We start from the raw sequence: 15,516 nt of genomic DNA on the forward strand, positions 1-15,516 counted from the left end.
AAGTTTACATGAGGAAAAAGACTATGCACACAGGTAAGGTTCTGTACTCCCTGTCACTCTATGGTCTCCGGAGGAGGTGCTAACCCTGATCTCCTTGAGGCTGTATTAGTCTATGGACACTTTTCTATAACTTAACTCCCATTCATTATAGGTGCCATAATATCTATACATTAGAAAGGAGGTGAATGCCCCCAAGTGAAAGTTTTAAGGCCCAGTCACACTAAACAACATCGCTAGCAACATCGCTGCTAACGAACAACTTTTGTGACGTTGCTAGTGATGTCGCTGTGTGTGACATCCAGCAACAACCTGGCCCCTGCTGTGAGGTCGCTGGTTGTTGCTGAATGTCCTGAGCTATTTTTTAGTTGTTGCTGTCCCGCTGTGAAGCACAGATCGCTGTGTGTGACAGCGAGACAGCAACAACTAAATGTGCAGGCAGCAGGAGCCGGCTTCTGCGGACGCTGGTAACCACAGTAAACATCGGGTAACCAAGAAGCCCTGTCCTTGGTTACCCGATATTTACCTTTGTTACCAGCCTCCACCGCTCTCACTGTCAGTGCCGGCTCCTGTCCTGTGCACATGTAGCTGCAGTACACATCGCGTAATTAACCCGATGTGTACTGTAGCTAGGAGAGCAGGGAGCCAGAGCTAAGCAGTGTGCGCGGCTCTCTGCACGTGTAGCTGCAGTACACATCGGGTAATTAACCCCATGTGTACTGTAGCTAGGAGAGCAGGGACCCAGCGCTAAGCGGTGTGCGCTTAGTAACCAAGGTAAATATCGGGTTGGTTACCCGATATTTACCTTAGTTACCAAGCGCAGCATCGCTTCCACGTGACCCTGCTGGCTGGGGGCTGGTCACTGGTTGCTGTTGAGCTCACCAGCAACTCGTGTAGCCATGCTCCAGCAATCCCTGCCAGGTCAGGTTGCTGGTGGGATCGCTGGAGCGTCGCAGTGTGACATCTCACCAGCAACCTCCTAGCAACTTACCAGCGATCCCTATCAGGTTGGATCGTTGTTGGGATCGCTGGTAAGTTGTTTAGTGTGACTGGGCCTTTAGAAAGAAAGAGAAAATGAAAGAAAGAAAGCATAAGAAAGAAAGACAAAGAAGGAAAGAGACAAAGAAGGCAAGAAAAAGAAAGAATGATCAAAAGAATGAAAATGAATGAAAGAATGAATGAATAAGAAAAAGAAAATGGAAAGGAAGGAAAGAGAAAGGATGAAAGAAAAAGAGAAAAAAAAAGAAAGAAGAAAAAGAAAGAGAAAAAAGAAACAAAGAAGACGAAAGAAAGCCGAAATAAAGAAAAACGAAAGAAAGAAAAAACGAAAGAAAAAAAACGGAAGAAAGAAAGAGATGAAAGAAAGAGACAAAAGAAAGAAAAACCAAAGAAAGAAGAAAGACGAAAGGAAGAGAGATGAAAGAAAGACGAAAGAAAGAAAGAAAGAAAGCTGCAATATGATGGCAGAGTAATAAAATCTTCCATGGTGACCCTGATCACTTACTCGGAGAAGTGGGAGATGAGGCTCCTCCTTCTGTAGACGTTGTTGGAGGCTTTGTGTCTGGCACCGGCAGGGGCACAGGCCTGGCCATTGGTGGCGGAGGAGGTGGTGGCAACATGGGAGTAGGAAGGAATGGATTGTGCACCTTGCCTTGGCTGCTACCATTGGGCTGTGAAACAAAAAAAACAAACAAAGTGAGAACACAAATAGATCAGAGAGCAAAAATAATACTTAAAGAGGAAGGGACTACAATTATTAAAATCTACCTCTTGACCCCCATATTTTACACTGCAGCTGTGTTTCTGATTCTACACTCATACTCAGTGGAGGAACTTGAAACTCATGGACCTGAAGAAAAAGCGCCAACGGGACCCTCAATTATTGCAAGTCTTTAAAAGACTTTTTTTTTTTCATACTTATTGGAGCCCCAACCATGCTTTGTGGAGTGACTGCAACCCCTGCACCTATTGTACTTCCACCCCAGGTCATACAGTCTTCTAGCTGCTCCCCGGCCGGCCACCTACACTCAGTAGAAGGGGAGGTGGATGGAAGAAACTACTACGACTGCAGAATCAGACTACACACGGCTGTGGTCTTTAACCATGGAGACACATAGGTCAGCCTGGGAGCTGTATACATCAAACTGAAGAATTCTTTATTTATCAATATTATTTGCATTGTTGCTTCGTGAATTATTTTAGAAGTAGAAGAGAAATAACAATTAGTGATTGTAAATGCGTTTGCACCTTTCAGTGTATAAAAGCAAGTATCTGAAATTGACCTATAAAGTACTGGATTATCAAATACTCTGGATTATTGGAGGTCAGGTTAAACATTTTTTACGGTTTAATCAGAGACCAACAAATCCTAATTACTTCTGATCCTATAAAAAAGCCATAACATTTTGCAGTTGTGTGATGAAAACAAGGACTGGATTATCAGAATTTTTGGATTACCAAATGCCAGATTAAAGTTTTTTTTTTCAATATTTAATTACATTAAATTCTATGAATGTCCACAATGTATTGTAGATCCTTGCTGGATCATCAGATTTCATGGATTATTGGTTGCCAGAATAAAGGATTCAGGGTTTACGATTCCTTTCCATTGGATTGCAGATACCTGTCACTATCTTGCAGAGTGAATACACCATTGTCAGGACAGCATGGAGTGGTCACTGTCTTGCGGATGGTTTGTTACAATGTATCATCCGCTTGAGTGACACATTCCGAGACGGATTTTTTTTTTCTTTTTTCAAGTCAAGTCATAAACCTGATCCCTTAGAATCATTTAGCCAGAGCAAAAATGGAATAAACTTCCATCTCCGCTCCGGCCCGTCTCAGCTGTGCACCAGCGTAACCATATATTTAACATTTTATGAGGCCGAGCAGTAAGTTTAATTTATGGAGCAATAGAGTTTAGGAGGCCGAGCACTCGCGCTGTCTGACAATATCAGTTTTGACAACAGTCAACAAATGGATCCGCCATACAGGCATCTCATTCTATATGCAGCACGCGCCTGGGGAGAGAAGAATGGCAACCGGCGGGACCATAAAATGGGACTATAGTGGTTTTAAGGAACAATAAAATCCTTTAGTGAAGTCTTTATAACTTCCATAATTGCGGCTGTGATGTGTCCACGTGTCACACAAGCAAGACGGGTTCCTGGAACTTTGGAGAAAAAAAAAAAATCAGCCCAATATTATATACTACAAGTATATTATATACTTTTGTAGGATCTGACTACACAGGGTTTGTTTGTAGTCTGTAGCCATGGAGACACACAGGTCTGGATAGGAGCTGCATACACTAAACAATATTTTTTTTTTATTATTATTTAAAGTGGTTGTCTGGTCTAAATCCATAAGTTTGTACTCAATCTATGTGACTTTAGACTTATGAATCCCGACATGCAAAGTCAGAGCCAAAATGGCGGTCACGTGGCCTCGAGAATGTGATATGCAGAATTTGCATGGTGTGAGGATTCACGGTGTCAGCTGAGAACAGCAGTCACGTTGCCCCAAAAATGCAGAATCTGCATGCTGTGAGGATTCGCAGTGTCAGGGCTGAGAATGGCGATCATGTGGCCGCGGGAATGCAGAATCTGCATGCTGTGAGGATTCGCAGTGTCAGGGCTGAGAATGGCGATCATGTGGCCGCGGGAATGCAGAATCTGCATGCTGTGAGGATTCGCAGTGTCAGGACTGAGAATGGCGATCATGTGGCCGCGAGAATGCGATATGCAGGATCTGCACAAAGTAAGGATTCACGGTGTCAGAGTCAGGAATGGTGGTCACGTGGCCGTCAAAATGTGATATGCAGACTGCCTGCCAGAATCCAACTGGAAATCGGTGATCTCACTTAATACATTTGCACCGAGTGAGGCTGCGCCCCTGTAGTGAGAACGTGGCTGGGAGTGTACATATCGCATACTCGTGGCCGCCATTCCCAGCTCTGACACCTGGAATCCTTGCAGTGTGCAATATCAGGATTCACAAGTCTGCACTCACATAGAGTGACACAGAGTAATTGCAGAATTGTGGATTGACACCGGACAACCCCTTTAAGACCATTTGCAAAGTTGCTGTATTTTTATTTTATTTATTTTTGATACATTATAGGGACTCGAGCCTCTTTTATCCCCTCATGCTACAAAAGTGTATCAGTGTGCAGACTGGGCGGCATTGCTGATATCCCCTGATTGGAAGGGGACCCAGCTACAAGATCCTAATCCGTCAGCTAACGGTCAAGGAATTGGTCCAGAATTCACATCCCCTTTAATGCCCATTTTGGAGCATTAAATCTTTATTGAGAATGATGCACAAAAAGCTTTGCATCAAACCGTGCACCTATCTCTTAGTAACATGCACCGTCCCTACTTGCTATGGGCTACTCTGCAGCACAATGATCCCGACTGTTGCAACACTACAACTCCCAGCATGAACGGGGTAGAATATTTGGCTTATTTGCAGCCATATGACAAGGGACCATTTTGGTTACCCTCCTTCCCCAATTTATACCAATCCCCCCAGTCCTGACGCTGAATGCCGTCCATTATATTAGGACGCAGCCTCTGAGTGGTTATTAGGTCTCGGATACTTTTCTCGCTTGGCCTTTTTCTGCATTCGCAGATCTGCAGACAGATAAATACCAAGCCTAAGAAATTTGCCGTGTGGTATGCAGGGTTCAAGCACTGGTCAACTAGAACTCAAGCACTTGATATACACGGATAAATAACATCCAGACCTGCAACATCTGTCTTCCCACAAGTTGTTAAAGATCATTTAGCCGGAGCCATTTCATTTTGTACTTTTATTTCTTCCTTTTCCTAATTTATCCCCCCACAATGTAATAGCTATCTGCAATAATTTCATTTAGAGTGACTGTAAACTATGAGCTCTGCAAAATAGATTTAAAAGGGGATTAATGAACGTGGAGCTAAAGACGCGATAAAACACCAAAAACATTAAAAACTGTATTAAAATCCGGTGCGTTACCCAGAATGCTTAGCAATGGAGTAACTGGAAATGGTCTAATGTGATCGCTAAGTGAAGGCTCAACCTTCGGCATCTTCACACAACATATCATATTATAATATATTATATATATATATATATATATATATATATATATATATATATATATATATATATATATATATATATATATATATATATATACAGTTAGGTCCAGAAATCTTTGGACAGTGACACAATTTTGGCGAGTTGGGCTCTGCATGCCACCACATTGGATTTGAAATGAAATCTCTACAACAGAATTCAAGTGCAGATTGTAACGTTTAATTTGAAGGTCTGAACAAAAATATCTGATAGAAATTGTAGGAATTGTATACATTTCTTTACAAACACTCCACATTTTATGAGGTCAAAAGTAATTGGACAAATAAACCAAACCCAAACAAAATATTTTTATTTTCAATATTTTGTTGCGACTCCTTTGGAGGTAATCACTGCCTTAAGTCTGGAACCCATGGACATCACCAAACACTGGGTTTCCTCCTTCTTAATGCTTTGCCAGGCCTTTACAGCCGCAGCCTTCAGGTCTTGCTTGTTTGTGGGTCTTTCCGTCTTAAGTCTGGATTTGAGCAAGTGAAATGCATGCTCAATTGGGTTAAGATCTGGTGATTGACTTGGCCATTGCAGAAGGTTCCACTTTTTTGCACTCATGAACTCCTGGGTAGCTTTGGCTGTATGCTTGGGGTCATTGTCCATCTGTACTATGAAGCGCCGTCCGATCAACTTTGCGGCATTTGGCTGAATCTGGGCTGAAAGTATATCTCGGTACACTTCAGAATTCATCCGGCTACTCTTGTCTGCTGTTATGTCATCAATAAACACAAGTGACCCAGTGCCATTGAAAGCCATGCATGCCCATGCCATCACGTTGCCTCTACCATGTTTTACAGAGGATGTGGTGTGCCTTGGATCATGTGCCGTTTCCTTTCTTCTCCAAACTTTTTTCTTCCCATCATTCTGGTACAGGTTGATCTTGGTCTCATCTGTCCATAGAATACTTTTCCAGAACTGAGCTGGCTTCATGAGGTGTTTTTCAGCAAATTTAACTCTGGCCTGTCTATTTTTGGAATTGATGAATGGTTTGCATCTAGATGTGAACCCTTTGTATTTACTTTCATGGAGTCTTCTCTTTACTGGTGACTTAGAGACAGATACACCTACTTCACTGAGAGTGTTCTGGACTTCAGTTGATGTTGTGAACGGGTTCTTCTTCACCAAAGAAAGTATGCGGCGATCATCCACCACTGTTGTCATCCGTGGACGCCCAGGCCTTTTTGAGTTCCCAAGCTCACCAGTCAATTCCTTTTTTTCTCAGAATGTACCCGACTGTTGATTTTGCTACTCCAAGCATGTCTGCTATCTCTCTGATGGATTTTTTCTTTTTTTTTCAGCCTCAGGATGTTCTGCTTCACCTCAATTGAGAGTTCCTTAGACCGCATGTTGTCTGGTCACAGCAACAGCTTCCAAATGCAAAACCACACACCTGTAATCAACCCCAGACCTTTTAACTACTTCATTGATTACAGGTTAACGAGGGAGACGTCTTCAGAGTTAATTGCAGCCCTTAGAGTCCCTTGTCCAATTACTTTTGGTCCCTTGAAAAAGAGGAGGCTATGCATTACAGAGCTATGATTCCTAAACCCTTTCTCCGATTTGGATGTGAAAACTCTCATATTGCAGCTGGGAGTGTGCACTTTCAGCCCATATTATATATATAATTGTATTTCTGAACATGTTTTTGTAAACAGCTAAAATAACAAAACTTGTGTCACTGTCCAAATATTTCTGGACCTAACTGTATGTATATATGTATATATATATATATATATATATATATATATATATATATATATATATATATATATATATATATATATATATATATATATATATATATATATATATAAAAATAAAAGTAACTTCCTCCACATATACTCCAGTCACATCCAGAGCTGCATTCACAATTCATCAGACAGCTTCCCAGAATACATCAGCATTACATGAAGATTGATTTACAGCACCTAGTGTCCACAGAGTCACATCAACTGGCAGCAAATGAGAATTCACTAACATGGGTGGTAAAATGACACTAGTAGAAATCTGAATAAAGCTCCGCATGTGACTGGAGTAAAAGACATGGAATTTCTTCACAGAAGACACTCAAGCACATAATCAGCAGAGTCTCTGTACACATGTTAAGGCCCAGTCACACTAAACAACTTACCAGCGATCCCAACAACGATACAACCTGATAGGGATCGCTGGTAAGTTGCTAGGAGGTCGCTGGAAAGATGTCACACTAAGCGACGCTCCAGCGATCCCACCAGCAACCTGACCTGGCAGGGATCGCTGGAGCGTCGCTACACGTGGAAGCATGCTGCGCTTGGTAACTAAGGTAAATATCGGGTAACCAACCCGAAATTTACCTTGGTTACCAGCGCACACCTAGCCACAGTACCCGATGTGTACTCTGCTACGTGTGCAGGAAGCAGGGAGCCAGCTTCTGCGGACACTGGTAACCACAGTAAACATCGGGTAACCAAGAATCCCTTTCCTTGGTTACGCGATATTTACCTTCGTTACCAGCGTCCGCCGCTCTCACGCTGCCAGTGTCGGCTCCCTGTTCACTGCACACATAGCCACAGTACACATCGGGTTAATTACCTGATGTGTACTGCAGCTACATGTGCACAGAGCAGGAGTCGGCACTGACAGCTGAGAGCGGCGGACGCTGGTAACGAAGGTAAATATCGGGTAACCAAGCAAAGGGCTTTTTGGTTACCCGCTGTTTACCGTGGTTACCAGCGTCTGCAGAAGCCGGCTCCTGCTGCCGTTGCTGCTCTGTCGCTGTCACACACAGCGATGTGCGCTTCACAGCGGGAGAGCAACAACTAAAAAATGGCCCAGGACATTCCGCAACAACCAACGACCTCACAGCAGGGGCCAGGTTGTTGCTGGATGTCACACACAGCAACATCGCTAGCAAGTTGTGCATCAGCAGCGATGTTGCTAGCGATGTTGCTTAGTGTGACGGTACCTTTATACTCATCCTGACTTATACATGTCATCATACCTCAGAGCTGCACTCACTATTCTGCTGGGGCAGTCACTATGTACATACATTACTGATCCTGAGTTATTATACTCTAGAGCTGCACTCACTATTCTGCTTGTTGTTACTGAAAAGAAAACCCTTTATTTAAATTCTTATTATACATGGAAAAAGTTTGGAAACCTACAGAATTGTAAATGCAGCTCTTGCATTATTATACAGAATGTAACTAAGGATTAGTAAAGGATAAGTAATGTAATGTACATGTACACAGTGACTCTTCCAGCAGAATAGTGAATGCAGCTCTGGACTATAACTCAGGATCAGTACAGGATAAGTAATGTAGTATATGCACACAGTGACTACACCAGCAGAATAGTGAGTGCAGCTCTGGAGTATAATACAGGATGTAACTCAGGATCAGTACAGGATAAGTAATGTAATGTATGTACACAGTGACTGTACCAGCAGAATAGTGAGTGCAGCTCTAGAGTATAATACAGGATGTTATTCAGGATCAGTAATGTAATGTGTGTACAGAGTGACAACACTAGCAGAATAATGAGTGCAGCTCTGGAGTATAATACATGGTGTAACTTAGGATCAGCATAACACAATGTTGGTAAAATGAACATTTCAGAGACAGTGGGAAGACACTTGTGTAGTATAAAAAGCAGTCCTTACGTTTAGGAACCCCACCTGTCCAGCCTGCTGACCGGCTTCTGGGCAGACAAGTTGGACAAACTCTTTCAGAGTCTCCTGCGGGTGATAGCGGATTGCTGGATGAGAGAAATACGGCCCAGGTTGCTGGATAATGGGTGACGTCGGGAAATGTAAAGTTGATGGCGTTGCATGCGGACTCGCTGTCAGGGAGAGAAGAGAAGCGACTGTTATCTCAGTTTGCTGTAAAACATTTACGGTTCACATAAAGGTCTGAAGCGTCTTCCAAAAACAAATATCCATCGCAATCACAGTATAACAAAGAACACATTGATACAATGTATACACTCAGTGTGACGGATACACACTTCCTGTCATAGGCAGTTCATACCAGGGACAATTCACAGTTCTTTGTTGCCCTAACACTTTCGCCTTAAATTAACGAAGTAGAACTGGTGAGGCGCCGACCCCTCATGGATCCCCACTGATTAGGAGAATAAAGGGGCAGGAGGCTAAATCTCCTTCACAGGGATGCACAATCACATCCCAGCCACTCGCTGTGCTGAGGAATTGCAGTAATTGCAGTCCTCTGCACATCTGGCTGGCCCGGAGGGCCGCTGTGCCACACCTATGCAAGAAAAAACAGTGACCCGGTGTAAGAATAAACCAGCACTTCACTTATTGGATTGATCTGTGCAAGATGCCCCGCCCCTGAGGAACCACATAATTAAAAATAAAAGAAAGTATAATGGAAACTGCTTGAAACAGATACAGAACCAAGTCCATCTGTCTTGAGTGGTAACATGCGTCACCATAATAGGGGCCCTATAGTGGCGCTATTGGGTTTCCGGTAATGTAATCAAGAAATAAATCATGTATTACCTAATTAAAAAATGCAACATGACAGATCATAGAACAGATAAATCACCCCTGAAGGATATAACAGCAATGAAATATAACTGCACAGTGAATGTTTGTTTTTTTTCGCGGGGCGTTCTCTTCATGTCGTGGAGTATAATATATGCCGTCACGTGCACCATGAACACAATGCAACTACTGTATTGTTCTTGCGCGGAAAGCCAAAAAGTGTTTAATGAAATACAAAACCCTTAAGGCCAGGTGACGAAATAACGCCTCATCGCAGGTTCTTGGAGGAAGCAGAGATGCTTGAAGCAGAAGATACACAATACTGGGGAGCTTTGCAGAAAGTAGTAATTGGTTTTCTGGGAGGTGACCTCATCACGTGGGCATTTAAGTCTCAACCACAAATCAATTTATCATTGTTCTACGAGTCTATTATCACGTGGCGGCGGCTGTTACAATGAAGGTCTTGACATATTAGAATCTTACCGTTTCCCCGAACAGAATTTTACAAGAGGGAAAGTGAAGGGTGCACATCTATTCTTTAACATTTTTTTTTGCATACCTATAGATATAGAAACATACCCTAAGGCCTGAGCTATTTCATAATGGGCTGTGTCATGTTGCACACTGCAAACCATTACTGGTCGCACAATGTACAAGATCCTCCATGGTCAGCTGCAAATTTTGCAAGGGGTAACAATAGCCTGTGGTACCCCCTCCCCCCCACCAATTCTCTCCTCTAATAGTAATGAATGGAAATGTAATATCAAGCTAGTCATACATGAGATAACACAGGAATGCTCACCTTAACTGAATATTCATGTGTTTTCAATGGGAGAGAATAGAAAGAAAGTGGCCATCAGACACCTCATCTACCCTGCAATCAAAATGATCGGGTGTTGAAACTACAGCTGCACAAACTTATGATGGCGGGAGAGAGGTTAGGCTCCCACACATCAGACGGTCAGACAGTCTCGCTGAAGATCAGCCAAACATAATCTATATTATAATTATTATTTAACAGTCTTCAGTTCCATCTCGAGCCATGACAACGTGATGGATGAACGCTCTGTAGGATGATCGATCTTGTGCAGCCTAGATAGGTCCACCAGGGTCTTTTCTGCCCAGACAGGTACACCAGGGTCTTCTTTGCATAAATAGGTCTACTAGGGTCTTTTATCCCTAGATAGGTCCACCAGGGTCTTTTCTGCCCAGACAGGTACACCAGGGTCTTCTTTGCATAAATAGGTGTACTAGGGTCTTTTATCCCTAGATAGGTCCACCAGGGTCTTCTCCACCTAGAGAGGTCCACCAAGGTCTTTTCACCCTAGACAGGTTCACCAGGGTCTTTTCACCCTAGACAGGTCTACCAGAGTCTTCTCCCCCTAGACAGGTCCACCAAGGTCTTCTTCCACTAGAGTGGTCCACCAGGGTCTTTTCACCCTAGACAGGTCCACTGGGGTCTTTTCTTCCCCCAGACAGGTCCACCACGGTCTTTTCACCCTAGACAGGTCCAAGAGTGTCTTTTGCACCTAGATAGGTCTACCAACGTCTTCGCGCCTAGATAGGGCCACCAGGGTCTTTTATACCGTTATCTTGATTGTATCAAGCCATCGGGTTGCTGGTCTTCCTTTTTGCCTTGTTCCTTCCATTCTTCCGACCATAATGTTATTTTCCAGTGATTGCTCTCTTCATAAGTTGTAGCATGGTAATCCTCGCTCCAAGTGACATGTCTGGCTTGATTTGTTCCAAAATTAATTTATTTGTTCTTCTTGCCATCCATGGTATGGGGTTCTTAACTAGGACAATTGTTCGATATTTATATTTAAATCTACAGCAATGCATAAATGCCAGACTCCCCAGTCCAGCCTACGCTTATTTTTATTTCTCCTGGGGGCAAAAATTACCGTAGGTTTTTCGTTTAAGCACTTTGTATTTTTGTTTGCTCCTCACTTGGCTATCAATACCTGCATCACATGCTTAACTATTCCCCACTCCTACCTACAAAACTTCTGTCATATCATTACAATGCCATCAAATACCTGCTTAAATTTCTATTATACTACTCAAAAATGCGGAAATGTAAAGGCGACAATCAAAAATTACAAAAGTAAAAAATAAATACTGAGGAACAATGGGGAAGGTTACTAAACTGGTGCAGTTTTAAAAAAAAAAAAAAAAAAAAATCAACTATGTGCCACAGTTATTTTGTTTTGAGACTTTGTCCAACAAAGTAAAAAACATGACTTAGTGGGGAAGAAAGAAACATAATAAACCAACATCACACCAGAAATGTGTTCCCAAAATTTTAGTAAAAGTCAGCTAATAGGTGACTACACAGTCTAAGGATACATCAAGCAGCATGAGGGACCGCGATAACTTTGTTTCACTGTCTAAAAATTGGATAGGATTAATATATCTGCTCCAAAATATTAAATATATATATAATGTGTAATTATGTAATGTATTAAGGTAATTAAATGATAGTATTTTATTTTTAAATCTACCAATGTTTTTAAAAAATTTAAAAATGTTATAAATATTGTGATAACTTATTTTTTTATAGACATTTAGTAAATCTTCATTTATAAAATCAATATATTAACAAATATACAAATAGAAAATAAAAAAGGATACAAAAAGATACGAAAATTAAAAAAACAAACATACATTAATAAATTAATATATGAAACACAAAAATATAAATCTAAAATAAAACAGGATAAAAAATGAAGCTAAGAAAAAACAAAAAATAGTAAAAATACAATATTAATAAATTAATATATAAAAACACAAAAAAATAAATAGAAAATAATAAAAAAGAAAAAGAAAAATAGCAAAATACAACATTAATAAATATATGAAACACATATAAATAGAAAATAATATATAATAATAAGGAGAAAAAAATAAAGCTAACAAAACCCCCCAAAAAATAGCAAAAATACAACTTTAAACAAAAATATAAATAGAAAATAATAAAAAGAAAAAAATAGCAAAAATATAATATTAATAAATATATGAAACACAAAAATATAAATAGAAAATAAAACAGGATAAAAAATAAAGCTAAGAAAAAAAATAGGAAAAATACAACATTAATATTTGAAACACAAATAATAAAAGGATAAAAAAATAAAGCTAACAAAAACTAGTCAAAATACATTAATAAATTAGTACGTGAAACACAAAAATATAAATAAGGAAAAAATAGCAAAAATACAACATTAATAAATATATGAAACAAAAATATAAAAAGAAAATAATAAAAAGATAAAAAATAAAGCTAAGAAAAAAAAATAGAAATAAAATAGCTTTATTTTTTATCCTTTTATTATTTTCTAGTTATTTTGTGCTTCATATTAATTTTATTTCTATTTTTTTTTCTTAGCTTTATTTTTTATCCTTTTATTATTTTCTAAGAAAAAAAAATAGAAATAAAATTAGTATGAAACACAAAAATAAATAGAAAATAATAAAAGGATAAAAAATAAAGCTAAGAACCCCCCCCCCCAAAAAAGCAATGATACATTAATAAAATATATGAAACACAAAAATATAAATAGAAAATAAAAAAGGCTAAAAAATAAAGCTAAGAAGAAAACAGCAAAAGTACAACATTAAAAAATTAATATATGAAACACAAAAAAATATAAATAATACAAAAAAGGAAAAAATTTAAACAACTTCAAATAAAGGTAAGAAATGATAAAAAAAAATGCAAAAAAAAAAAAATGTGCATACCCTGGAGAAACGGCCAAGTGTTCAGTGCACATTTGGAAACCCACACCCCTGGTGTTAGGCCACATTACAAGACATCAATCGCCCCGTCTACCCGCTCAATTCATTTGTTTTCTAGATTGACCATATCAGAGTGCTAATTGGAAGCGCCACCAATCCTGCTGATGTGAAAGGCTTTCAAACATCATCTAACAGCCGTCCTTTATCGGAAATATGAAGAGTGACTCTTTAATAGGGGAGGCTGGCAATGCTCCAAGCTCTGCAAGTGACTTGCACCCCTGGTGTCTAATGCTAGATATCAGCAAACATAAAACTAAACAGTCATTTTCCTCCTCATCAGATAGTCCGATCAAAGCCGTTACTCAAACAGTCAAGACCCCTCCCCCTCCCCCCCCCCCCCCCCCCCCCCCCGTACACTCACCTGCTGGGAATACCTTAATGGTTTGCATTAGTTTGAAATGCTCAAAGATTAAACCCTTAAAAAAAAGGACAAGATGTCATCTCTGCCGAGCAGGAGTTTAGCTGACACATATTCACAGGAAAGAGCGTAATTATAAGAGAGCCATTAGCGCCGTGCACTAATTAATCTAGAAAACGCCTGTCAACAAGTCGCTCTTCAAGGATACTTCAACAATCTCTCTGAAAACTAATGACAGATCACAGATTTCGATGTTAGCACGGTCTGCGCTGCTGGTGATTTTTTTTCTGCTAATTATTCACTAACTACACCTCATTTTTAATTTTTTTGTCATCCGGTGACTCAATCCCAAAATTTAACTTTGCTAACTTTATGTAAACTCCTTTAACTCCATCAGGACTGGGGTGATTTCTTATTTTTGCTCTTTCGTTCTTTGCTTCTTCCAAGAGTAATATATATATATATTTTTTTTCCTTCTTATTTCAGTGACATCGCAGAATGAGGGCTGTCAAATGACACCAAATATTTTAGCGTACAATGTACTAAAACAAAAAGACATAAAATAAAATGGCGAAAAAAAAAAAATCTGATTTTTTTTCATGGTGTTCATTGTATGGTAGAAATGAGCTGGTAATGATTCTCCAGGTCGGTCATTTGTATTTAAGTAGTAAAAAAAAAAAATAAATAAAATTCTGAAGTTTCTAAATTAAATATTTTGTTTTCCGCGGCCATTTTCTGAGAACCGTAACTTTTCATTTTTCTGTTGCTGGGTTGAGGCCTTGAAGTTTTCGATGATGCTATTTGGCAGGGCCGGCTCCAGGTTTTTGTGGGCCCTGGGCGGAAGAGTCCCGGTGGGCCCCATCCACACGCAGACACACACATACGTACACATACATATACATATTTAAAGACAAACTCACAAAAATACGTATAGAACTGACATCTATACAGTCATATACACTGACATACATAGATACACATCATACATGCATACAGACACACACAACACAACTCTGCTAGATACATACATACAGACACACACAGCTCTGCTGGATACATACACACATAGCTCTGCTACATACACACACAGCTCTGCTACATACACACATAGCTCTGCTACATACATACACAGCTCTGCTGGATACATACACACATAGCTCTGCTACATACATACACACATAGCTCTGCTACATACATACACACATAGCTCTGCTACATACACTCATAGCTCTGCTACATACACACACAGCTCTGCTGGATACATACACACATAGCTCTGCTACATACATACACAGCTCTGCTGGATACATACACACATAGCTCTGCTACATACACTCATAGCTCTGCTACATACATACACAGCTCTGCTGGATACATACACACCTAGCTCTGCTACATACATACACACATAGCTCTGCTACATACATACACACATAGCTCTGCTACATACATACACACATAGCTCTGCTACATACATACACACATAGCTCTGCTACATACATACACACATAGCTCTGCTACATACATAGCTCTGCTACATACATAGCTCTGCTACATACATATAGCTCTGCTACATACATACATGAATCTGCTACATACATACACACATAGCTCTGCTACATACATACATGAATCTGCTACATACATACCCATATAGCTCTGCTACATACATACAGACATAGCTCTGCTACATACATACACACATAGCTCTGCTACATACATACAGACACACATGTAGCTCTGTGGG

General features: G+C 40.1%; 1 protein-coding gene across 17 annotated transcripts in view; it reads right to left on the bottom strand.

The window, feature by feature from the left end:
- NFIA (nuclear factor I A) overlaps positions 1–15,516 on the bottom strand; it is a 413,057-nt gene that overhangs the window by 68,713 nt on the left and 328,828 nt on the right. For 13 of the 17 annotated variants that reach the window (XM_075320390.1, XM_075320397.1, XM_075320396.1 and 10 more), the window contains 2 exons: positions 8,771–8,949; positions 1,502–1,667 (listed from right to left, as the gene is read on the bottom strand). In XM_075320390.1, the coding sequence (XP_075176505.1) occupies positions 1,502–1,667; positions 8,771–8,949 (345 nt within the window). The remainder of the gene's footprint in view (positions 1–1,501; positions 1,668–8,770; positions 8,950–15,516) is intronic. The other 4 variants (XM_075320398.1, XM_075320395.1, XM_075320387.1 and 1 more) reach the window with 1 other exon arrangement.

This window comes from Anomaloglossus baeobatrachus, chromosome 8 (assembly GCF_048569485.1).
Source record: "Anomaloglossus baeobatrachus isolate aAnoBae1 chromosome 8, aAnoBae1.hap1, whole genome shotgun sequence".
Taxonomy (NCBI): Eukaryota; Metazoa; Chordata; class Amphibia; order Anura; family Aromobatidae; genus Anomaloglossus; species Anomaloglossus baeobatrachus.